The sequence below is a fragment of the Thermobia domestica genome, chromosome 10 (genome assembly GCF_964235325.1).
Source record: "Thermobia domestica chromosome 10, izTheDome1.hap1.1, whole genome shotgun sequence".
Classification (NCBI taxonomy): domain Eukaryota; kingdom Metazoa; phylum Arthropoda; class Insecta; order Zygentoma; family Lepismatidae; genus Thermobia; species Thermobia domestica.
Genome location: NC_137463.1, coordinates 43770253 through 43796576, shown reverse-complemented (window position 1 = coordinate 43796576; position 26324 = coordinate 43770253). Strand labels below are relative to the sequence as shown.

Genomic DNA, 26324 nt, shown 5'->3' with positions numbered 1-26324 from the left:
TAGCTATAAGTTTTAGATGTAAGTTTTTATGATTTTAAATGTCATAAAAGCATATTCAATCTCACCTGGGGGTATCCTTTGTGTTAAAGTGTAATGGTCAATGGCGGCTTCATAAATTTTTGGTAGTTAGGGGGTAGAGGGGGAAGTGGGGTAGAACATACATATGTCCCCTACTGTCACATACCGCACAACAACCGCATCCACAGAATTTCGACAGATGACCTTGGTAGTTACTCAGTACATAAGAGACACGCTTTAATAAAGAGTGATAATGGCTGAAGTACGACGTGGTCCATGGCCTTCTATACGCAAACAAGAAAAGCAATTCGGAGACATTCGAATTCTAATTTCTGAGTTTGTTTTTCATTTGTTTCATTTAAGTTGATTACTTTGCAATTTTTCACTTTTATTTCTCTACACTGGCAACTTCCATATGATTAAGTAAATTTACAAATGAAATTCAAAGGACATGTTCCAAAAGTGTCAAATTTGCCCTTTTGCGTTCCGCACATACAATTTGGTGTGGGATGATTTCGTGGCCTAAAACCTTCACATGTAAATAATAGTGTCCATAGCTCAGCAATAACATGGCCGAAAATGGATCAACAATACAATGGAAATACCCATAAGGCGCCCATCTTTTTGGAATATTTTTTTATATTGACCACAAGCGGGGGCGCGCTCCGTTGAGATTTTATGGAAGTGAGACTGCACATTGAACTCTACAAGCACTGTTAATTTCATAGCACTCGAGCATACGGAACAGGGAAATAAATCGAGTCAAAATCAGGAGACGTACCATCTCCGTTCCTCAGACTGGTTAGAACTGAGGCAAACCTCTTAGAAGAGAATGCTGTAACCGTGTGTCGTATTTCTGCTAAGTGGTATTGCTATAAATGAAATAAGTAGAATTGAATGACAGTTAGGATTTCGAACATTGTGCACCATATCAAAAATAGACGGGGATGATCGCAGAAAAATGTGATCATAACTCTAGCGTAACACTTGGTACTGTAAGTTACAAAATGATTGATGTGTTACCTGTACTGAAGTACAAGGTTTCCCTTACTTCCAGTACCACTCAAGTAGATGAGGTGATTATTATGTACGATGCAATGTTTTATACATAAGTATGCAAAAAAGGATTCAATTGTTGATTTCTTATTCTCTGACAGGAGTGGGTCATCGTTACCTTCTAAAAGCCTAAATTTGTCTTCTTGTGAATAAAATAAATCATCAAATAACGCAGATGTCTCCGGACGTGGTGAAGTTGCTTTGCTCATTCCTAAGTACCAAATCATCAGCATGACATCGGCACTACATCCAACTGTCCGTACTGCTTTTGTACATTGACAAAACTATCCTATAGTGCAAGATCGCATAAAACGCAACCTTCCCAAGCAAGATCGTATAAAACGAAAGTGTAGTACTTTAACCGATTATTGTACCCTGAGTGGATATTTGCACGAACAAGGTAAAGTGTATGTTTCCTATCAAGCCAGTCTGAGCAACAGAGATGATACGTCCCTTGATTTGACCCTATTTATTTCCATGTTCCGCAAGTTCGAGTGCAATGAAATTCACAATGCTTGTAGAGCTCAATGTGTAGTCTCACTTCTATTAAACCTCAACGGAGTGTGCCCCCTCTTTTGGGCGACATACGAAAAATATTCCAAACAGATTCGCTAATTATGGGCATTTGTATTGTAATGTTGACCCACCTTTGTCAATGTTCTCGCTGAGCTATGGCCATCATTATTCATATGTGAAGGTCTTAGGTCACGATCTCTTCCCACACCAAATGGAATGCGCGCAACACAAACGGAAAAATTGAGCACTTTTGGAACATCTCCTTTGTGCTTCAGAGAGTTCCGTATTGTTTCTTTTCTCTTACGCTCTCGAAACAAGAAAACATTTGTACGTGTTTATAAAGTTTATGAAATCAGGTAGCCATTTTAGCAATTACTACGCAAGTGTCGCAATGCGTTTATAGTTGTTTGCATTGAAATAAAATATTTTTTAAAGAATAATACTACAAATTTCTGTGTGACTTTCTCATGATTTTGAGCATATATTCTATTCAAAATAGTATCTATTTGGGCAAATATTAGAAAAGTGTTAACTTGTTGTCAGAGTGGAGTAGCTTGCTTACAGAATGCAGCTTTTAATTGTAAGTTGACAAATTTCAAAACAATCACGAATTTGCAAAGTACTCCGAACCTACTGATTTCCGACTACTGGTTAATAGGGTCAATTTTGTTTTAAATTAGTTGTAGAAAAACCCTTTTGAAGTAATAGGTCGAACTTACCAGTCACCTTGATATATAATAGCCCATATAGTTCAAATCATAATACATATAAATAGATCAACAACCATAATATATATAGTTCGACATTCATTATACCTATATATATATATATATATATATATATATATATATATATATATATATATATATATATATATATATATAGCTCAAACGACACTATCTTTTCGTCACTACAGGCGTATAAATCAGAAGTACGAGTACATGCGAAATATGATGCACCATGTCTCAAAGATACTCAACTATTAAAATGATGAAACAACAAACTACAAGAAATAATTATGAAGTAAACATCAAATGCGAATATTCATAACTTTTTTGAAAACACTACTGTATTTCAATTAGTACTAGTTTAGTTCTTCATGTAAATGAAGATGCTAATATAATCTTGTTACTTACTTCAAATAGCATATCGTACTGTATGTAGAGCGATTTTAAAACCAAATGAGTCAGAATGTGCCTCGTAGAGATACAAGCGTTGGAATACATGTCCTCAAGCAGTGTTATATTCGTTCTTTTTCAGTTTGCCATTACAGTAGAGTTTCGTTTATTCGAAGTAATTGGGGGACATGGGTGTTCGGAAAACTGGTTTGTTCGGATAGTCGAACTGTACATGTTTATTTGCCAAAAAGAACTGTACAGTAAATTTATTCATAAAAACAGGCATCTCTTTAAGTATTACAAAGTAACGTACAAAGGGAACTTTAATAGGAATATATAGTATGTGGTACAGTTTATTAAACAAAAATATGTACACATTACATACACATTTTGCATGAACAATACACACAGTACACAAAATTAACGTTTAAAAAATCCTTTAAGCGAGCGAGTACAGAGTTCGGTTAAGCGGTCGTTCGGTTGACCGACGTTCGGATAATCGACGCTCTACTGTATTTACATACAAGGTTAAACCTAGTCTCATATTTAGTATTAAACCATGCATTGTTATCCCTCCTTGCCCCAGAAGGAGGGTTAACATGAAAATTGCGAGAAACCTTATTTGGTATACGAGCAACAAGCAATGTTCCACAAAAGTGTTACATAATTACTTTCATTTTTCTGTGTGAATATTTTCCTGTGTGAATATATCCTTAAGTGAACTACTTTCTTATGTATTTTGATGCCGTTACTAAGAAGATATTTAATAGCTCTTCGGTTTTGTTCAGCTTCTCCACAAAATCGTTTATAATTTCTCTATTGAATTTCAAAACATGTTCAACATGTTGCACTAACAGATCACAATATCTATGATATTACTCACTATAATCACAGTTAGTTAGGGAAACTACATCATTGATTCATTAACGAAAAATCATTACCCAATTACCTAACTAAGGTCTTCTTCACTTCTGCCGCCCGAGGATATTAGGCTTCCTAAATAGGTAACGTCTACAATTTCCTGTCCCTTTAGTCATACATTTGCTCCTTTCTGTCTTACTTTTGTGCTCTTTATCACTTTGATTTTGTTTTTATTTATCTTCATATTGCCTGATTTTTCCAGCTGGTCATTCAAGTTTGAAAGTGCTTCCTGCAAATTCATTTCGTTCTCCGCTATCAATGCTATGTCAGTATTGTCATCAGCTAACCTTATTGTGATGAGAACCTGACCATTTACGTTTACGCATTTTTCGTTTTTATCAAAGAATTCTTGCATAACTTCTCCTATATATACTTTGAACAGGAAAGGTGAATGTCCTCCTTGCCGTACTCCTTTACTTATTCTTGCTTCTTTCTGATTTCTTCTTATAACAGCTATCTGGTTCTTGTAAAGTTGGTATATCATTCTTCTGTCTCTGTAATTCAAATTCAGATTCTTCAACGCTCTGAACGTGATAAATCCAATGATTTTAACAAAAAAAAAGATATTGAAATAGACGTTCATTTGGCTTGACGTGACAAAAAGAAGTGTCAAATTCAAAAGAGAGCACTACAATATGAGGTAAACGATACAATTGTGTGTGGTAGAAATAAACTATAATATGTTTAAGATATTTACTATAAGGTCCATGTATTATTAGATACTCCAGAAAGGGTATAAAGGTGATTAATATTTTTCCTTTTTCGGAGCATTTTATTACATCATTATAATGGAAATTTTGAACAACCTTTACTCATAAATATATATTTAAAGGTAGTTTTATGAAACTAGTTATAGTTACCAATACATAATATTACATGAATCTTATATTGCGGGTTATTGAATTTCACAATTAATATGTAAAAAAATATAGCTTCTGAACTTCAGTGATAAACTCCAAATAACTTCAACCTTAAGGCAAAGAAGAAAACAACGTGTTCCAACTAAGACTTATGAATATACAAGTACAAGTAACAATACAGAACATAGTGGACACACACACTGCACACACAAATAGTATATTTATTTTTAGGCCGGAAATTCTCCGGTACTCCAGAGACTTATTATCAGGCCTATACAAAAAACTTAGTTTACATACCAGTCTATATGGCCGGATGGCCTCCGGTATTCCACGAGGCCAAAAAAAGCATTAAAACACATACTATGAAATACATAAAGACAGACAGACACATACATATATATATTGGTGGCAACACTTCTAATACACACACCACAACTATAAAATTATTTTATTATTTTCTTTTACATTTATTAGCACTACGACTGGTAACCTCCGGAACTCCTTGAGGTTCCAGTCGTTGGCAGGGTTTCTTTAATATTAATCAGTATTATATTATAAATCATTTTTATAGCTGCTACTTTTTTTACTACAATTTTAATTAACTATCATTTAATTTATTATTAATTTTACATTATCTTTCAACAAGAAAACACTTACATGATACAACCTAATGACATATGATTATGATAGATGGCTTTTCACAGAAGCTTTCGCTTGTGAGTGAGATACCATCTTCATAAAGTATATATAAGTGAAATTTTATCATTTTCCTCTTTTTTCTCTTTTTCTTCCTTCTCTCTTCCATTATTTTTTCTTTTCCCTTCCCCTTCCCTTTTTTTCCTTTTTTAAAAAAAAATAATAAAAAAATAAATAAACCCCCAGTAGTTGTAGATAAGCATATTTCAAGTGACTTTAGTCGATTATTTACTAGTTTAATACATTAATTTAATACGTTAACGCTCTCAAGTCATCATTCTTTATTCCTTTAACCAATTAGTTATTAGTATTTTTAATCTATGCATTTTTCCTTCTTCCCTAATTTCTTTTGGAGTATTATTATAAAGTTTCGGAGCCAAATAATATGTTTGATTTTGTGATATACCCTTATTTACTTTTATTGTTTCAAGATCTTTTTGAGTTACTTTTCTTGTTCCATACCCATAAGAAATTTTATTCCATTCATTTTCATGTTTTTTTACATAGAGTAGCACTGCTTTTATATATAATTTTTCAACAGTTAAAACTGAAAATTCTCTATACAGGTTTTCTAGACTGTCTTCTTTGTTTTTATTTAAACATATTCTTATAATATTATTTTGCTGAACTTTTAAAGGTCTTATATGCGTCTCATAGGCAGATCCCCAACTTAAGATACCATATTGTAATATATTTTGTGTTAGTCCATAATATACCATACGTAAAACTTTTAATTCTAAACACCCTCTTAATTGTATGAATTTATACAGCAATTTTCTTAATGTCTTGGGTACATGTTGAATATGCGATGTCCACTTTAAATGTTTATCAATTTTCACTCCTAAATAATTTTGTTCAGTTACTTTATTTATTGTATCACAGTTACAGTCTAAAGTATTAATACAGTTGTGATATTTTAAGACAAAATTTTGTGGCTGTCCGGTTATTGTTGGTGAGAAAGCAATGTAATTGGTTTTCGTTAAGTTTAGTACCAAGGAATTTTGTTCAAGCCATTGTTTTACTTTCTTTACTGTTATTTCCGCTTTTTTATAAGTTTCTTCCCACTTTTTTCCTGTTATTGTTATAGTGGTATCGTCTGCAAAAGATTGAATATAGCCATCAATGCCTATATTGTACAAATCATTTATATAAATTATAAATAAAATTGGACCTAATACTGATCCTTGTGGCACTCCATAGCTAACCTGTGTTAAGTCACTCATAACATTTCCAATTTTAACAGCTTGCAATCTATTACTTAAATAACTAGTAAACCACGAGAGTACTACACCTCTTACTCCATAATGTTCTAGCTTAGTTAACAATATATTATGAGATATTGTATCGAATGCTTTGGTTAAATCTAAAAATATTGTTATTACTTTTTCATTTTGATCCATGTAATTTGTTATTATTTCCGTTAGTTTATAAATTGCATCAGATGTACTTCTCTCTTTTCTGAAACCAAACTGATTTAATGCAAGTATGTTATTAGTTTCAAGAAAGGAAACTAATCTCTTTTTAATTCATTTTTCTAATATTTTAGCACAATCACTAAGTAGCGATATTGGTCTATAGTTATTGAGATCCTTTCTTGACCTTTTTTTATATACTGGTTTCACGAGTGCTAGTTTAAATTGATTAGGGAAAATACCTGTTTCTAAACTCATATTATATATATGCAACAGTGGTTTAGTTATTTCTTCTTTTACATTTTTCAATATTTTAGCAGTTATTTCATCTAGTCCTGGAGCCGATTTTGCTTTTAGTTGGTTTATATAAAATGAGATTTCTTGTTCAGTAATAGGCGTAAAAAACATACTGTTTTTAGCTTTGTTTCCTAGATTTTTATTTATTTTGGTTAAATTTACATTTTTTACTAACCTTTCACCCATATTGCAGAAATATTTGTTGAATGTGTCAACTACTAGTTTAGGATATTGCTGAAAGTTAATGTTACCCGTAGCCGTTTGTATTACTTTAATGTCCATGCTTTTGTTTTCGTTTTGTCAATAATGTTTGATATTACATTCCATAATTTACCTGTATTGTTTTCACAATTAACAATGTGCTTTTTATAGTACTCATTTTTTACCATTTTTATCAGTTGAGTTACCTTATTTCTATATTTTTATAGTGTTCTTTTATTTCTAGATTATCTTTATTTTTTATTACAAGTTTGCCTAATTTGTCCCTTTCTCATATATGTAATATCAATTCATCAGTTATCCATGGCTTTAACTTACGATATTTTGGGATAGTTTTTTTCAATTACTATTTGTGAAGTTTTAATACATTTTTGTAATGTCGAAATGAAAGCTGAAGTAGCTAAATTTACATCCAAACTTTGATACACATTCAACCAACTACATTTCTGTATTTCATTTTTTAGTCTTTGGTAATCTATAATAGTTCTAGGTTTGTTTGTTATTGATTTATCGGCAATTTCCATATTTAAGTTAACACTAGTAATATAATGATCTGTAATTGCCGTATGCAATATTGCTGCAGTGCCATTTTGATTATATTTTTGCCTTAAAAATATATTATCTATACATGTTTTAGTTGTTTCAGTTACTCTTGTATAATTATTTATACATGAAATATACCCGTTTTTATAAAGTATGTTTAAGTAGTTGTCTACATTTTCGTCGTACCTATTACTTAATATGTCAAAATTTATGTCTCCAATAACCAACCCATTTGTTTTGGCATTTTTAAGTTCATTTTCGAAGGAGCGTAAGAATTCTCCTTCATTCCCACTTGGCGATCTATAAATGCACATTAAATTATAGTTTACTTTGCCATATGAAATATTTAAACTTAGACCAGAAGCATCATTTAATTCTAATTCTGTAATATTCTCAATACTAATATTATTATTTATGAATACCATTACACCATCTGCTTTATTTAGAGATCGTTTTGTGAAGAAACAATGATAACTTTTTAAATTTATTTCATATTGATTATGCCATGTTTCGGAGAGAACTAATACATGTAAATTAAATTCTAAATTTTGTAATAAAATTAAAAGCTCATCCCAATTTTTACGAACACTTCTAATATTAAGATTCAAGATGTTGATACCAATTTTATCTTTAAACACATTATTAAATAAAGTAACAGTTTCGCATACATTAGTTTCGATATTTTGTTGAGTATTTATATCTTCAATTATAGAACTTGTTTCAAGCATTTATTTAACCCTTCCTACAATTCTTACTACCTGTTTTTGCTGAAAATTACGTCAATTTATCAACATCTTCTTTTCGCTTTTAATTTTCCTGGCTTTTCCAAATACCTTTCTGCGGTTTAGAGTTAGACTTTGATTGCCATAGATGGGTTCATTATGGTTATATCCTAAGTGGGTACAATTGAGATTCCTCTTTACTTTACGTTTCTGGAGGAAATTTTCTTTAACCTCTCTCCGAACAAACTTAGCCATTGGTGTTCCTGATGTTTGGTGAGGAGCTTTCTTTACTCTATGGCATACATCTATCATTTCTCTTTCAATGTTTATGTCTAAAGCACGGCCCAGCTGTTTTACAACTTCATATGTATCTTCGTTCGTTTTTTCTGGTACACCCTGTATTTCTAGCGTGTTTCGTCTTCCATACTGGTCGAGCTCATCTAATCTCATCTCAGTGTCTAGTAGCTGCTTTTTGAGAGCGATGTTTTCTTCCTTCAGTCGTTCAATAGTAGCAAGGCACGCAGAAATGCTTTCTGATTGTTTTTTGATGATGTCTGCATTTTCATCCAGTTTCTGATGCGCCAGGTCAAGAGACTTTCCAAGTTCACGCTCAAGGTCGGTGTTGTTTTTTTTAATCACGGAGATATCATCTTTTAGTTCTTTTAACAGTTTATAAATGTCTTCGATAGATGGAAGCACTTCATTCTGTTCTGAATTGGTATTACGCCTAGCTTTTATGCAACCTTTACACTTCCAAGGAAAATTTGATTGTTTCATATATTCCACGTCACTTTCTTTTAACTGCGAACATTTTAGGTGGGTCCAGTTTAGACACTCAATGTACTGAATTTTGGAGGTAACGTCTTGTCTCAGAACAGGTTTGGAACACTCAATGCAGGAGCTCATGATGTTTGTTTCTATCTTATGATCGTACTCCTATTCAGGTATTTGATGTTTACGTTCAATCAATTTATGACTTTGCAACAGATAGTAAAGTCAGTGATATTATTTAACAAAATGTATCTAATTAAATGTAAGAGTACTTACCGAATTCGTTATTTTGTATCACTTCACTCACGTAAACAGTATCACTGAAATTTAAACTAAATATTAGGAGCACTTTATAATGTGTCTTTACACATCCATACCAGTGTTGCCATATATATTACACTTTGTAAAATATGGTAGATCTTTTCATATATAAGGACTGGCTAACTTGAAATATATTTGAAGGAAAACTCCCGTATACATTAATAAACTAATACTTATAAAAGTACACGTCGTAGAAGTATTATGCCTGTTAATGTAGCAAAACAAAACAATAACGGTGCTGGCATATGCTGACCCAATATATGACACCACATATAAATAGTAACATAATATTTAACAGACCGCTGTTTATAAAGTATTCAGTAAACGCATAATTTTTGTAAAAACTGGAATCTTGAATACATCAAGATTGTTCTTAGTATGTTGAATCACATCATCATTATCAACAGAAATATGTGAATATGTTTCACGAAAACAGTCAGGTACCTTGCTACAGATCCGTACCAATTTGCATTTATTAATCTTCACTTATCTTGAACACAACAGTAAGAGTACCTCAGCTAAAAATATTATAAACGAAACACCTAAGCCAAACACTAGAATTACGTAAGCTCCCATAATACTATTGAGTGAAATAGACACTAGTCCTAAATATGTTTGTTTTAAAGGTATCTTAGTCCTTGAATATTTTCTGTAATTGTCGTATCCTTCTTGCAGCCACCTTAAAGGAAGTCCAGATTCAAAGCAATGATCAACGATGTGACGAATAGCTACTGTAAAAGCTGATCCGCGGCGCAAATAAAAGGTTAGTGGTTCGTAGTTAATAACCTGAGATCCTACGTGAAATAAGGAATTATCGAAATCACGGAAAACAACGTTCTCATATAAGTGTGCAAATTCTTTATTGGAAAGTAAGGCAAAGTCTCTCTTTACTATCGGTCTTTTGAAGCATTCGTCGAGGTCTTCTTCATACGTCCATTTCCTTAGTATTGTTTTAGAAGTGTCATCATTTCTTCCTTCTAAATGGCGTCTACTCCACTTGGAACCTCCAAATGATAATCCAGATTTCAGAAGGTCTTCCTCGTTATCAATCTGTGGATACGTCTTTGGTTGAATAACAAAACGAAAGAGAGCAGCCTGGTAAGCAGTATTAATTACCAACGATGCTAATACCCATGTAACGAAATGAAGTCTAAGCGAAAGCTTTAAGGGAAGTGGAAAAATAGATACGTTTAATAAAATTCCAAGGTTGTATAACAATGAATGCTTGTACAAAGAATTATTCCTCTGTTGACTTACGTAAGATATTGCTTTAAAACAGGTTACAGAAATTAGTAACGAAAAAGCAACGAAGATCCATGAAACGTACGTGAACGGAAATAATATAGTCATCCACCGTGGATATTCATATGGAAGTGGAAAAATCCATACGAAATGAAAAAAATCACGGGCTAGTATATGGTCAAAGTGTTCAATAAAAAGCCCTACACAAAAAAGACCAAGCATACCATCATGATTCCCGCAATATAAATCCTTGTATACGCCAGACATTGTAAAATCATAGTTAATCATACCATCAAAATAAGGCTTTTGAGTAATAATTAAACTAAAATTCAAAACTTCCGCAGAAACTGAGAGGTAGTTTCCATGAGCACCATTAAGAACTATTTTCCCGACAGCAGTTTTCTTCAAGTAGTAGTGAATCCCATCCAAAATACAGAAAAGTTTTATTGGACACAAATTTAAATTTTGTACTTTGTCTGGAAATAGGTTGTTTCCTAAGGCAAACTTTCGGCCAAACCAAGTATCTATTAGAGTCAATCTCTGCACTGATCTACACTGTTCCTCGCTAAATGGAAAATGCGTATACAAGGACACTGATGAACTACTTCTCAATATATCATTATTTCCATTTGATCTAGATTTAGCAATGCATATAGCAATGGCATTCATTATATCATAATAAAGTAAAATACTAAATGCCTCTGTTATATGCACACTATTACAATAATCATTCATAAACAGTACAATGGAATGAATGGGGGAATTCGAGATTCTGATCCAATAAAACATTTTCATTGCTTTCTCAATTTCAGCTGCTTCTTCTATCAAAAATACATAGTCAGCAGATCCAAGAATGAACATAGATAGACGAAGTAATCTTATTTGTTCTTTGGTTACATTTTGCATGAAAGATATATCTTCCATTGAAGGCGAAGTTTGTAATCTTATGACAGGAGTTAAAATCCCTGTTGTTATGGAAAACTGATTATGTGTTCCATGTTCCTGGAAAACAACTATTGTTTTGCTCTGGCTTAAATGTAATCTCCATATTTCATTTAAACAATTCTCCAACGATTCATAATCTGCTTCACTAAAGGTAATATTTTCAATTTGGGTTACGAATAAAATGTGCAGTATGATCGCCACAACCTGATGTTCCGAATTCATTATTCTGAAAATAAAAGAAAGTATTTTCTTTATATTGTGTACTTAATATAATATTATAATCACGTTTCTTTTAATTAAACGAATATCGAATTCATAATCAAAAGAATAAAGAATTCATATTTCTTGAATGAGAGTTCTATTGTATAAGTAAAAAATACTGAAAGAGAAACTTAACATGGTTTATTTAAGTAAGGATTATGCTTTCTTAAGTGAAGAATACTGTGACGTTTTATTATTAAATTTCTAAGAGCTTGATTATTTTATGTGAGTTAGTTATACATTTAAAAGCTTCAAGAATTATGATAATTATTGACCCCATTTTACACACACACACACACACATATATAGATATATAGATAGATAGATAGATAGATAGATAGATAGATAGATAGATAGACAGACAGATAGATAGATAGATAGATAGATAGATAGATAGATATTTATATGTACACGTTAGTATTAAAGAGTATATCATTTTTGCCGAAAAGTGACATTGGCTCTTTTAGACCAAGCCACAGATATTATAACAAAATACTTTGGATAGATTAATAATTACCTGTACCTTGGGCAGAAAGTGTTAATACATGTGCACTATACTTAATAGAATGTTAATTTGATAATAACAAAAGAAGAATGTTTTTGTGATATGTAAATTATTATTATGGGATAGTTGTTGCTATGTAAATGTTTTATGGATACCTAGTCAGCAAGTTTGTGTGCTTGACAGTTTGAAGGAAAATATATTATAAAGTATATCAACTAATAAATCATTTTAGCAACGTTCATCGACGTTATCATTCTAATATAAAAGGTGAGAATAATGCTATATAATTATTAAAGATAATTTTTACATGCAAATTAATACTACCACTCAATATTTGTATATCTTACTTAGACGGACCAGGTTGACGACTACCCTTGGTGAGTCGTTATAAAAATTTTGGTTTACCTCACCCGGGATCTTTCATAAATTCTATACCCCGAAGTAAAGTAAGGGTGAATTTACTTTTACCATTAATTTAATGAATACAAATTTGACCATATTGAGAAGTGGTAGAATAATCATAAGGAAAATGGACACTGAAATAATGGAGAATGAATCCACTAATAGTGACAACGGTGAACCTAGTGTAACATCTAGAATGACATCGGAAGACCGAATCTTGCTAGTCTTACAGCGGCAATTGAGTCAGATGTCTACCGAATTGAAGCAGACGATAGAACAGAAGTCTGATGAATCCAACAAGCAATACGAAGAATTGAAGCAGACGATAGAACAGAAGATAGAACAAAAGTCTGATGAATCTAACAAGCAATACGAAGAATTAAAGCAGACGATGAAGCATAATTCTGAAGAATTAAGTAGACGAATAGAACAGAAGTCTAATGAATCTAACAAGCAATACGAAGAATTGAAGCAGACGATAGAACAGAAGATGGAACAGAAGTCGGATGAAACGAAACAATTAATTATTCAGACGATGAGCGATATTACCTCGCAATTCGAGGAAAAGTTAAAAGGAATATCGGAGGAATGCCAGGGTAATCACAACCACCTGAGCCAAGAAATCAGTGATATAAAAAAGGATTTAGAAGTAACCGAATCTTCTGTTCAACAACAAAAGATCCAGGTCATCAATAATGCTAACAACATACGAGCAAATACGCAGTCGATAGCTACGTTACAGGAAGAAATTAGAATGCTACAGGTTAAGGACAACACATACCGTAATAACATGTGTAGTGATCGCTTGGAGTTTCCCCACTCACCAGAGATGAACTCGCCTTCGCCGGTGTCTGATGATGATATTATATTGGAAGAAATACATCCAAAGAGTACAGATGGGCGAAACATAGATGGTGTAACGACACATCATGTTATGGATAAGAACTATCACCCAATAAGTACACGGAATGATAAAAGGAAGGTAAAATTAAGTGTTAAGATGAGTGAAATTCGAGCTATGAGCAAATTCAGTGGTAAGTGTAACGAGAATGCTACTTCTTTCTTAGAGAAATTCCAGGACGAATGCAATATTATGTGTATAGATAGATCACAATATATGAAATTAATCCCTCATGTATTACTCCCACCTTGTTCATTATGGTTTAAAGCTGTACGTGATCACATCCATACATATGATGAATTCAAAGCGGCACTGATCGCAAATTATGAAAATGACTTTTTGCTTGCGAATAGAGATGCTACCATTAGAAACCAACACTTCAATCCTCGATTGCATAAATCTATTGTAGAGTTTGTTGTAAATACATACAACGAATTAAAGGTCGTTAATCCATTGCAATCGGAATCGAGAATAATCGCATCGATTCGAAATTTGCTTCCATTTAAATTGCAACAGATCTTATTTTCCACACAGTGTATGAGTTTCAACCATTTGTTAATGCTTGTCCAATGCTATGAAACTCAATACCATGCCATGAATCAACAAGCAGGAATGGGTAAAAATAAGAATAATTCAGATCATTTGGTGCCTGTTCGGAATTTAAATATCCGAAGTGTGAATAATACGGAACATAACCTAAGCCGAGCATACTCTAGCAATCAAAATGAGCAAAATAGACAAAGTTATGTAGGGAATCCGCCTAACCCAATTAATCGTAGTAATCCATATGTTAGACCATATAATCAAAATAAGTTTAAAAATAGACGTAATGGGAGGACAAGAGATGGTACTTCGCATCCGGATCCAGGTATTGAAGTAATTTCTGTACAGAACAATAATACGGGACATAATAATGATTGTGCAGTACAATGTACTTTATTAAATTCATATGCAAGTACGAGCGTAACCTGATTACCGTTAATGAAATTAGGTTAAACATATATCAGTTATAGATTCTTGTGAACTTTTATTTTCAATTTTATGAGTTAATGTTGATAATGAAAACGACTCTTATGAATACTTGAAGTGCTTAGATATAGTTTTAGATAGACTGGAAAGTTAATTTTCCAATGATTTTAATTCTCTCTTGTTAATGTAAAGAATTATAATTCGATTCATAAATGATTAAAAGCGAAGGTTATTTATATTAGATTGATTTTGTGTTGAAAATTTAACTGTCAAAGATTATGTTAAGAAGAAGATCTATTCTATAAAATTAATTATTCGACGACTGTTTTTATGAGCTATCCTATATATTATCCGAAAAAGATTCTTCTTTATTATGACCTCCTAGTGCCACGATGTATACATTAGAATGCAACATCTAACCTATTTGTTATTTAAAGCGCCCTGAAAGTTTAAACATTATTTATAACTTCACTGTTTTAATAATGATCAAAACTATTAATCATAGTAATTTGTGTTTCACCCTCGTTAATTATATTAATAAGCGACGATGTTTTTGATAATAATGAAATAAATATAATTAATGTAATAAAAGATAAGTATTATTGAAGTGTACGATTTGTTATAAATATCTATATATATATATGAAATGTAATAAAGATATATACGAGGTGTGATCAAAATATGAAGAACACATATAAAGTAAGAGCACTATTGTAAACGGACCAGTGGTTCTTGAAGATAAAAGCCAAGCTCACTCATGACTTTTATATTCAGTCCAATTGTCGGGCGACATTTTATATAACAAAATACTTTGGATAGATTAATAATTACCTGTACCTTGGGCAGAAAGTGCTAATACATGTGCACTATACTTAATAGAATGTTAATTTGATAATAACAAAAGAAGAATGTTTTTGTGATATGTAAATTATTATTATGGGATAGTTGTTGCTATGTAAATGTTTTATGGATACCTAGTCAGCAAGTTTGTGTGCTTGACAGTTTGAAGGAAAATATATTATAAAGTATATCAGCTAATAAATCATTTTAGCAACGTTCATCGACGTTATCATTCTAATATAAAAGGTGAGAATAATGCTATATAATTATTAAAGATAATTTTTACATGCAAATTAATACTACCACTCAATATTTGTATATCTTACTTAGACGGACCAGGTTGACGACTACCCTTGGTGAGTCGTTATAATATATATACCAACTTCTGAAAAGGGATCAAAAACTCCAGTCAACCAATATTACTAAAATAATTGAAATTAATGAATGTAGTCTTGAAGTGCCATTAGGAATTCAAATTTTGTGATCAGTATTTCGATCTTTCCTGAAGTATCTCGGGTAGCAAGATACTGAGATTACTTGTGTTAGTTTTTGTGGGAACACCGAAAAGGATGATCTTACTTGCAATATTGAAAAATGATTTTGAAATTACACAAAATTTTGAAAACAGATTATGAATCAAATAATGAAAATAAAGTGAAAAAAAGCAGTAAGCGAAAACGGCAAAAAGTTCGCAGAAATCCAGTTCTCCATCACACATTGGCATGGTTCAAGATTGAACCAGAAGTCACACTATAGATGAGTGACGTAACACTGAACCACAGTGCTCATATGATTTTTATTGATATTTTCTGTATTGTAAAATTTTAAGTATTCTTACATGTCTTAGGAATTTTTTTTCAAGGTCTTCATAATTCCTGCCTTAACAATTTTCTTGGCAGCTATTGGCAGTCATTTCGCGCCCTTGACGTGATTTTATCTCTCCATTCATGTCGTAATATCTCTGTCAATTATCGTTTCTGATTTTGAAATTGAGATAGTTCACTTTTTGTGTGTCACCTAGCATTTTATACTTTATCATATTTGAATAATTTTATTTATTTGCCTTTTCTCAATCTTTATTTCATCTTCCTATTAGCAAAAGAAATAGGACAAACATAACAAACACAATTCATGTCTCCTTTCTGAATGGGTTTTCGGTCCTCCACATCTAATTATTAATTTCGTTTCTTCTTTTGGGTTCTCATTTCCTGATTGGCTTTTAATTTAATTATGATGTGTTCTATTCTTGCCGACAGTTAAGGATACAGGAAACATCTTCTTCCCTTTGTTCTATGTAATATGCCAATACTTGAATTTTCATTTGATTTTATTTTTGTTTCTACCTTCACTACTTTCGTGTTTATCCACAATACTCACTTTCACATATATCAATATATACGCACATTTTCCCATATGGATCTGTATCCTAGGTCTGCTGGAGTCCATGAATTTAATTGATTCCATCTTTATTGATTTATAACATTACTTATACTCTCCTTGTCACTATCATTCATTAATACTAATCTCTACTCTTGTTAATAGTTGCTGTTTGTGTCATTATATTAGTTGCTGGTTTTCTTTCTCCTTTCCCTGTTTTCGTTATTAAGCGTATTTTCTTTATAGTAGTCATATTGGTGTACATCACTTAGAATCATTTGAAGGTTATTTTGATAAAATGTTAAACATTTATTAAAAGTGTTGTTTTGTTCTCATTGTTAAACAGTTGCATAGCAAATTTTCTAATCCCAAAAGTTTGGGATCATAAAAATTATCCAAGATGGCGTTATTACATTTCCTAATGAACATTTATGTTACCAGTAAGAAAATATTGATATTCAAATATTGTTTACAGTCCTTTGCTAATTTTGTTTTCATTATAAAAATGAAAACCAACTGAGACTTCTTTTAAAATAGTAATATTATAATTCGTTTGTTTTTATTCTAGGCTTGACTACTATGTCACTGAATATAGCGGTTCCACTTCCAACACCAACACGAATGAAGTCTTCAGCTACATGCTTGGATATTATTTCCTAAGACAGACACAGATTGGTGCTAGGGGAGGCAGCTTATGGAACCTCGTGCTGGATGAAAACAATGGTCCAGTCTACGAAGGAGGCGGCTGCAAAACTTGCAGAGGAGTAGTCACTCTGTATTCAGACGACAGTCAGATAGTGAAGAATGTCGAATACTTCGTTATTGGTCACATGAACAAAGCTGCTTCATCAGGAGCTGTTCGAATCGGAAGCCCTGAGAAGTTTGGTGATAACAATAATCTTCTGTCTGTAGCATTCGAAAACCCTGATGACACAATTGGTATTGTTGTGTTTAACACTAAGCAAAGCTTGGGAGTAGATGTGCAAGTAAGACTAAACGGTCAGACGTATGAGGCTGTGAATGTTCCATCCTTTGGTGCAGTTACATTTAGAGGTTAAATAATATATGTACACAAGATTGTACTGAGAAAAGTATATTTTGTTATTGTCTATAATAAACCCCTTTTATTAAATTGTTTTAAAGTATTACGTAATATTATTTTATCCTGTAAACTTGGGAATTTTGGGATTTCTAACTCCCAATATCCTCCCTTAAGCCAAAACTTTTTAAAAAGCTCAATACACTTATTCGTCAACATAGACACACTTACAGTTTTAACATTATGATGCGGGGGTTCTGAAAAATGGGTCTATATTGACAAAGGACCATTTCACTTCAATAAATCCATGACGGTCATAGTTAGACAGACTTTGATGAATCTTGGTACAGTCCGCAGCAAAAAACCTGCAACATGAGCATGTAAGTTTATTGTGAAACTAGACCTAACAGCGAGGGGAATCAACATAATGTCTAAGTGTCACGAGTCACGCCAGGAGAAACCTCGGCGTCCTCCCTGCACACTTATTTTTGAGCAAGACTTCGCCGTTTCACAATAAACTTACATGCTCATGTTGCAGGTTTTTTGCTGGGGATTGTACAACTACTCTCTCCACAGGGGTATCTAACAAGGAAAATAATCTTTCCCTTCTATTCCCCCTAATTCGAATGTTAGGGAACATTAAGCATTCACTCAGTTCTCAAGATTTTTGTATTTAGTGAATGATTAACATATTCACAACCAGCAAATATACAAAGTATTTAAAAAGTGCAATTTAAATGGGTGCCCAGATCACCCATAAAAAAATGTTATACTAGTCACTCCTACTTGAAATCTCACAGAACTGAAATTGATTTTACTCGCATACTATAAAACCGAAAAATCTTAGATTTTGTAAATATCTTCGGATTACGATTTAATATGATGGGATTTTTGTTGGGTATGGTAAATTCAATTACTTCAATTAATTGCCATAAACGTGCTATTATATTAGACAGACAGAGCTTAGACACACATTTCAGTTGGTCTTTTGGTTTTGGTTTTCTTTCGTTTCTATATTTTAATCCTTACGCTCTTATTAATTACGATCCAAACTCTCGAAAACAAACCTTAGGTGTCTTATGTTTTTATTAACAAAAGCGCTTTTTTTCAATCACTTGAAAATAATAATAATAGATTGAAATTTGGAATGCGTTAAGTTGAAATGAATTGACGTAGAATAGGAACAGACGAGGTAGCTTTTCTTAATTCTATGTTTTTCTACGACACACAATATTATTTCTTTGGTTTTCTGACCCTGCATTCTAAAGTTAACGCTATAGGTAAGTAACATGAAAGTTCTCTCTAACCTTATTAAGAGGAAATCTTTTCACGGCGGAAACCAAGTATTGCACTGATTGATTTGAATGTGTGAATAGACCATTATTTACATTTACAAGAATAACTTGTGAACGATCCTCAATTGACACAAACAGTAAAGAATTTGAAGATGTATATGTATTAAATGTCTTTAAACAAAACTATTCATTAACAATTAACATAAGAAATATTATCTTTTTGGCATATCTGTTGATTGCTTATTAATGAAATGAAACCTTTAACCCTATCATCGAAAAAAAGAGATGGATAAAATAATCTGTAGTTTTATGTTCCACGGATGTGCTCTTTAGGGTTATAAAAAAAACGAATGATTAGTGAAAATGAATGATTATCAATTACCGTATTGGCTTGAATATAAGAAGCATATTTTAATCAAATTTCAAATGAGTAAAATCATTATGCATCTTATATTCATAACCTTACAAAAAGTGACATTTTTTTTCATATGGTGTTGTTAAAAATGTGCTGATGCTTTACTTTGGAATAACCATAATGCAACACAGAACTATACTGTAGAAACTGACCACATTGGATATATAGAAAAAATATTTATCAATAACATTATCGAAACTAACTTTCGGTAGTTAACAGAAAGCTACATTTAAAGTAGACATAGCAAATTATTGCAACCTTAATTTCACAATAATGATAGTGTACTGTATTTTTTATGTACTATATTTATGGATAAAGTATATACCTACCTAATTATATTTCTCTGAATCTGTCGGTAAGTGATTATCGCTATTTTTATTAGTTTCCGGATTATATTCGCAGATTATCTATTTTTCTTTCTTCCTCCGTCAAATTTTAGGATGTAGCAGATATGCGCGGGCGACTTATATTTGGGCCAATACGGTAACTGATAAAACGAAAATGTGAGAGGAAACAGAAGAACCTCGAGAAAACTCACCATCACGAAGTTGTGTATGATAAACTCACTTGGCCTGGCAACGAACTATTTATCCTAGCACCAGCTGTGAGTGGCTTAAAGAAGATAAATAACGATGATAGAAGGATGGTGTATAAAGGAAAAAGCAAAACCCCGACAAAAAACACGGATATGTTGCTTCGTCTTCATAAACTCAAGTGGGTTGGATATCTTTTCATCAATGGTGAAAACTCTCTGATTAAGCTATTGTAGCCCCATACTTTACGAGAATTAATTGAAAATAAAATCTTTGACATTTTACGTTTATGTTCTAACGAAAGGCGAACAATGAAAGTAAATGAATGATTATAAAATGCTAGAAAAATATCCGTTCTTCACACAGGGATAATACACTGAGAAAAATCCGTTCTGCGGTCAGTGGTATATTCTATATATAAATATAAGGAATCCTTTTCCTTACTACAGAAATCAGTACGGAGCATACGTTATCCAAATGCTACACACGCACTGTCCTTAGATGTTATATCATGCCGTTACAGGATGTCTGACATCTAACAGTTTTCCATATATCACATGCATATACTTATGTTACCTTCGTCAGCTATATGTTATATGCGTCCATTTGTATGTGAGATCCTGTTGCCTACTTTGTTTCATATGGAAAGTGCATATAGATGGAACACTTATACGGATAGTATTATAAAACATGCGTTTTCAGTTATATGTCTGCTGTATGTTAAGTTCAAAAACTACAGGAATTATGCATGTAACCTACAAGGGTGCGGATCCTGGGGGGCCGAGGGGGCCCGGACCCTCCAAAAGCTAATGTGGGGCCCCTCATTGTATTTGTAAATTTACAATATTTGGCATAATTTGAAATTTGTCTTAAAATCCTCATATATGCTTTCTGCATCTGAATGCCCCCTTCCCAAATTTACAGAGAAATCTGTGCCCTTGGTAACCTATCTTTTTAACTATGCCACCTGCAATTTTTTTCTCAATGTACGCCATCTACAATATTTTTTCTCACTGTACGTTTCATTTTGAATAAAAGGGCACCAAAACTGTCACCAATCAACTTAGGGCCCCAAAACCAGTGGCGGATCTACGCCAGGGGCGGGGGGCTAGGCCCCCAGTTTTTGAGTGACAAAAATAATTTAAGGTATTATTTATATATTTTTGAAGGTTTATAGTACACTCATGAATATTGATATACCTATCATAGTCTGGATTCTGGATGCCCCCCAGTTTTTATCTTCTAGATCCGCCACTGCCCAAAACCTATGAATTCAACACTAATATCGGTCATTTTCAATTACTTTTACATGTCATCATCTCTCCCCTTAGAAGTACTAATGGTGGCTGTATTTGGATTTAGACTGCATCGAAAGTGTCACTGTTCATTTCAGCGACCCCTTAAACTGTAGTAGTATCGGTCATTTTCGATCATTTTTATTATATCTTCCCCTCCCCCAAGTTGCGGGCTGAATTTGGCTTTAAACGGCATCGGAAGTGTTCACTGTTCATCTCAGCGATCTCGAAAACTATGGATTCGATACTAACATCAGCTATTTTCGACCACTTCTGTAACTATCTATCTATCTATCTATCTATCTATCTATCTATCTATCTATCTATCTATCTATCTATCTATCTATATCTATATCTATATATATATATCTATATCTATATCTATATCTATATATATATATATATATATATATATGTCTCTCTCTGTGTGTGTGTGTGTGTGTGTCTGTGTGTCCCTTCAACTCTCCCAAGTTGCGGAACTGAATTTGGATTTAAACGGCATCAGAAGTGTCACTGTTTATCTCAGAGACCCCGAAAACTATGGATTTAACGGTAATATCCGTAATTTTCGATCATTTTTACATATCTCCGTTTCCAAGTTGCACCTTCAAAGTGAAATGATGAAAACCATTCTAGGCCCGAACTTCATCTATGTGAAAAATTTGATCGACACCGGTCGGGTGGTTGAAGCGCTATTAAGTTACAAACATAGTCACTTATATATATAATAAAATGTGAAAGCAAACAGTAAATATCAATATCTTGAGAAAACGCAAAGAATACTTTGTTGTATATCTGAAACACCTTGGAAACAGAAATGAGCGCTTTCTCAATCAAGTAACTGTACTCTACATATTCTGTTATTAAACATTTGTTTAGTGCAATCATTTACAACTGGATGCTGTATGACGTCATAATTTGTTGCTCTATGAAACATACGGGAGCGAGGGGGCTCAGTGGTAGAGCGTTCACCTCTGGTGCTTGGGGTCCCGGGTTCGATCCCAGCCCCCGCCAAGTGAGCTTTGTGGTGGACAAACACCGTGCTCGTGGGTTTTCTCGGGGTTCTCCCGTTTCCTCCCACTTTCTTCATTCCACCATTTCACTCATCTCTCATCATCACCGTCTCCTTTAGCCTAACCGGCATAACCGTGGGACGTAAAACTTTCATTTCATTTCTATGAAACATACGTTACGTAAACGTAGTTACACAGATTTGACTATTAGCTTTAGTTCCTTTAATTGTAGAAAAATAGTAATATATATAATAATATACAAACAGTGATAATTTCTTGAAACGGGAATCTGAGTCAAAATAAATAATAATGAAAGAAGTTTGATGCTTCTTTGGAGGTACGAAAAAGTTATTACATGATTCAAACTTGACAATTTGCGATAGAAGGTTATATACCAATGCAAAAATAATGAATAAAGTATAATTATATTTAAATACGTGATAAAGAAAAAAAAAAAGATGATTCTTTATGACTGCAAAATAGAGCTAAGTACAAAAGTCACTATTGAATATTAACTGTATGGAACTGAAAGTACTCCATCCTAATACAAAAGTGAACTCTTTGCAATAATCTTCAATTATATAAGCAAAAATATTAACATATTTTATATAAATATTAACATATTATTATAAAAATAACAAAAAGACTTACCAGTATACCGTATCTATGGTTTAATAGGAGATCTTCTATGAACATATCAATATTATGATAAAAAGGCCTTGTGTCCATCTTAAACACAAACTAAATACAACTTTCTTACAAGGCTGTCTATAATCTTTATTATAAATTAACTAGAAATGTTACAGTTTCGGAAGTATATCACTTCCTTCTTCAGACTACTACTCCAACTGAAATCAGAAATAACTAGAAATGCAAAAAAGCCGGCTTTTTTGAATCGATGGTTTTTTTCACATAAAAAGCCGGCTTTTTTGGGAAAAAAACGAGAATTTTGGAAATTTTGGCTTTTTTCAACTTCATGATTTTTCTATCTAAATAGCTTTCTTATAGTACATTCTATAGTTAGATAAGAATTCCATGACCTGAATGTGATATTTCGCTCTGAAATTCACCATCAAGATGGATGGGGCACATGTTTTACGAATTAAAGCTAACATGAAGAATGTAGTATTTGAGGGTAATTTTAGAGGCTATTTAACTTTATTTTAACTTTTGAGTTATCAACATCTTTTTTCTTCTCTAGTTTGTCATCCGTGTTTCATTTCTAAGAGCTTTTAGTACTCTAGCTTCTAGCGCAAAAGTTAAACTTTCCCGTTTTTCTATTTATCCGTCAAAGCGTACATTTTTCAATATATCCGACAAACCGTACTTCCACATTTCTGTTATACTGTAGCTATGAAGTGATTTAGCAATAATTTTCCGGACACAACCTTGAATACCAATTTATACAAATAATCAGTAGCGGATTTAGAAAAGTACTTTAGGAGGGTTTTTTCTGATTGTTTCGTTTCCTAAAAAAGTCCTAATTTTATTTGGGAAGTGCTTGAAGTTTATGAGTACAGGCATAACTAATATTTCGTTTCGTTTATATGTTTAGCAATAATCTTCCGGATACAACTTAAAAATCATTTTATACTGAGAATCAGTGGCGGATTTAGAAAAGTATTTTGGGAAGGGTTTCTTACTAATGTTTAGTTTTTTTAAACATTCGTAATTTTTATTTGACGGGAGCTTAAAGTTTATGAGTAAAGGCATAAATAATAGATATTTAGTTTGTTGCAGACATTCCGTAACTTTGGGGAACGGGCTTCAGTCCGAAAGACCGCCCCCCTAACCTTCGCAAAACCGTCACTGCTGGTAATTAGTAATAATAACGATTTAAAAACAATAAAAAAGGAAGTCGCCCAACTCACAGTACACGCACTATTTCTACATTCACTGATGGAATGAAGAAAAGCTTTGTCAGAATGGTCGAATGCTGGTTGAATCCCGGACTTCCCGATAGAAGCGCAAAAGCTAATCACTCAGTCATGTTTGTTGTGCAGTTGTATTTAGCTTAGCTTAAATATATTCCGTAGTGTTTTTTTTTGGGGGGGGGGAGTTCCGTAATGATATGTTGAATCCCTCTTGTTAAAAATTCAGAAAACTTGAGGATTGGGTAAACTGTGATGGTGGTTCTATAAAACTTAACTGTAGAATTTCAAGAATATATAGAACCAAAAGCTCTAGATGTGCAGCCTTTAAGTGTATCATATAAATCTAAGTATTTCTCTTATGTTTTATTTTAATTTTATTTTGTTTCAAAAAGAGGGTATGGAATATTTTGAAGTAAAAATACTACATACTATTTTGCTAGTTATTTGTGTATTCTTTAAAAAGAAGTGTTTACTTTTAGGGTTGGCTGGTTTACACCAACTTTTTTTTTTTTTTTTTTTTAATAACTGGTTTAAACCACAAAAATAAAGAGAATGAAAAATGCGAATCGTGTGAACTTCATGGTAACGTTTCCAGATATCAAACCACCTGCAATAGTTTTATTTCCCTTTCACCTTTTAATCAAGGTGTCCCATGTTCAATTGTCGGTCGAACCACAATCCTTCTTTCATGCGTAACCCAAGTAGCGGTTCGGATGTCAGTTTAAGCGAAAGTCTTCTCCTTGATAACCTCGGTATTTCGTAAGGATGTTAAGCCTAAATATACGAAACAAACCAAATTGTATATTTCTACATGCCTAAATGCGTGTTGTTTTATAAAGAAGCCAATATTGCTTAAATATATTGATAGAAATTGGCAAAATTTATCGATTGCCTACGTAGCTTCCAACATTAGCTTGGATTGGACTTTCAATGATATCTACGTACCGGTACTAAATTTGTAATTTAATACCTCAGTTTTAGCGCACTGATTATGGTACGTTGACCTTTAAATTTTACATGCAAAGCAATAACAGGATTTTCCCGTTATTGTCTTATATTTCAAGTAATGACGGGATTTTCCCAATGGCTAGGGCGGGAGATTCTGAACTTAAGACATTTACTGACCGCACTTCTTTAAGCTTATGGGAGTTCTTCCGGCATAACCCCGCTGTTGCATAATAACATCAAGGCGAAACAAACTTATTTCTGTGAATATGTAATATAAATACATAAAGCAAAAAATCTAAGTCAAAAAAGCCTGGTATAAACCAAGAAAGCCTGGTTTAAACATCCCCCAAAAAACGGGTTTTTGGCATTTTCAAAAACAACCACGGTTCTTGCCAACTCTGCTTACTTTTGTATATAGGAGGTTAAAAAATTCTTATTATATACATTGGTTAATCCTGTGGAATTCATAATGTAAATATGTTGAAGAAAAATTGTTTGAAATAGTTTTTCGAAATTCATAGTTTATTTTCGATGTTTTATATTATTATCAGCATCAACCACTAATTAAATGATTTTTTGTGTTATAGAGAAGGGATACAAAGTCTGTTTTATCAATTTAAAGCAGTATTTTGAAAAAAGCCCAAAATTTCCGAAGCAAAAAAGCAAAGCAGAAAAAACCGAGATTTTTTTTAAAAAAACGTTTTTTTCCGAGCCCTTGCATCTTTAGAAATAACATTACATCATTTGTTATCTCTATCAATCAGGAATCACTTTTCATTAAAATTTTAATGAAGCTGTATAGTTTGAAATATGTAATAAGAAACACAGTGGTGTTTTAGGAAAGACAACTTTATGTTGAATAGGCAACAGTGTTTATTGTAATGTACCTCAAACAAAGTCTCTCTGTCAGTATTTGTATGTTACAAAATTTCATTTAATTTTATCATTTTATCTATTGGTTTCAAAGTTACAATGGCATTTCAATATAAATGGTCCACCC

The 26324-nt window shown here is 32.6% G+C and overlaps 1 protein-coding gene across 1 annotated transcript in view; it reads left to right on the top strand.

Annotated features, from left to right (window-relative positions):
* The window catches only part of LOC145661981 (uncharacterized), a 191393-nt gene extending 173400 nt beyond the window's left edge, over window positions 1–17993 (top strand). The window contains exon 3 of the mRNA XM_081727326.1: window positions 17481–17993. Coding sequence (XP_081583452.1) covers window positions 17481–17970 — 490 coding nt within the window. The 3' untranslated portion in view covers window positions 17971–17993. The remainder of the gene's footprint in view (window positions 1–17480) is intronic.
* The last annotated feature ends 8331 nt before the right edge of the window (window positions 17994–26324 follow it).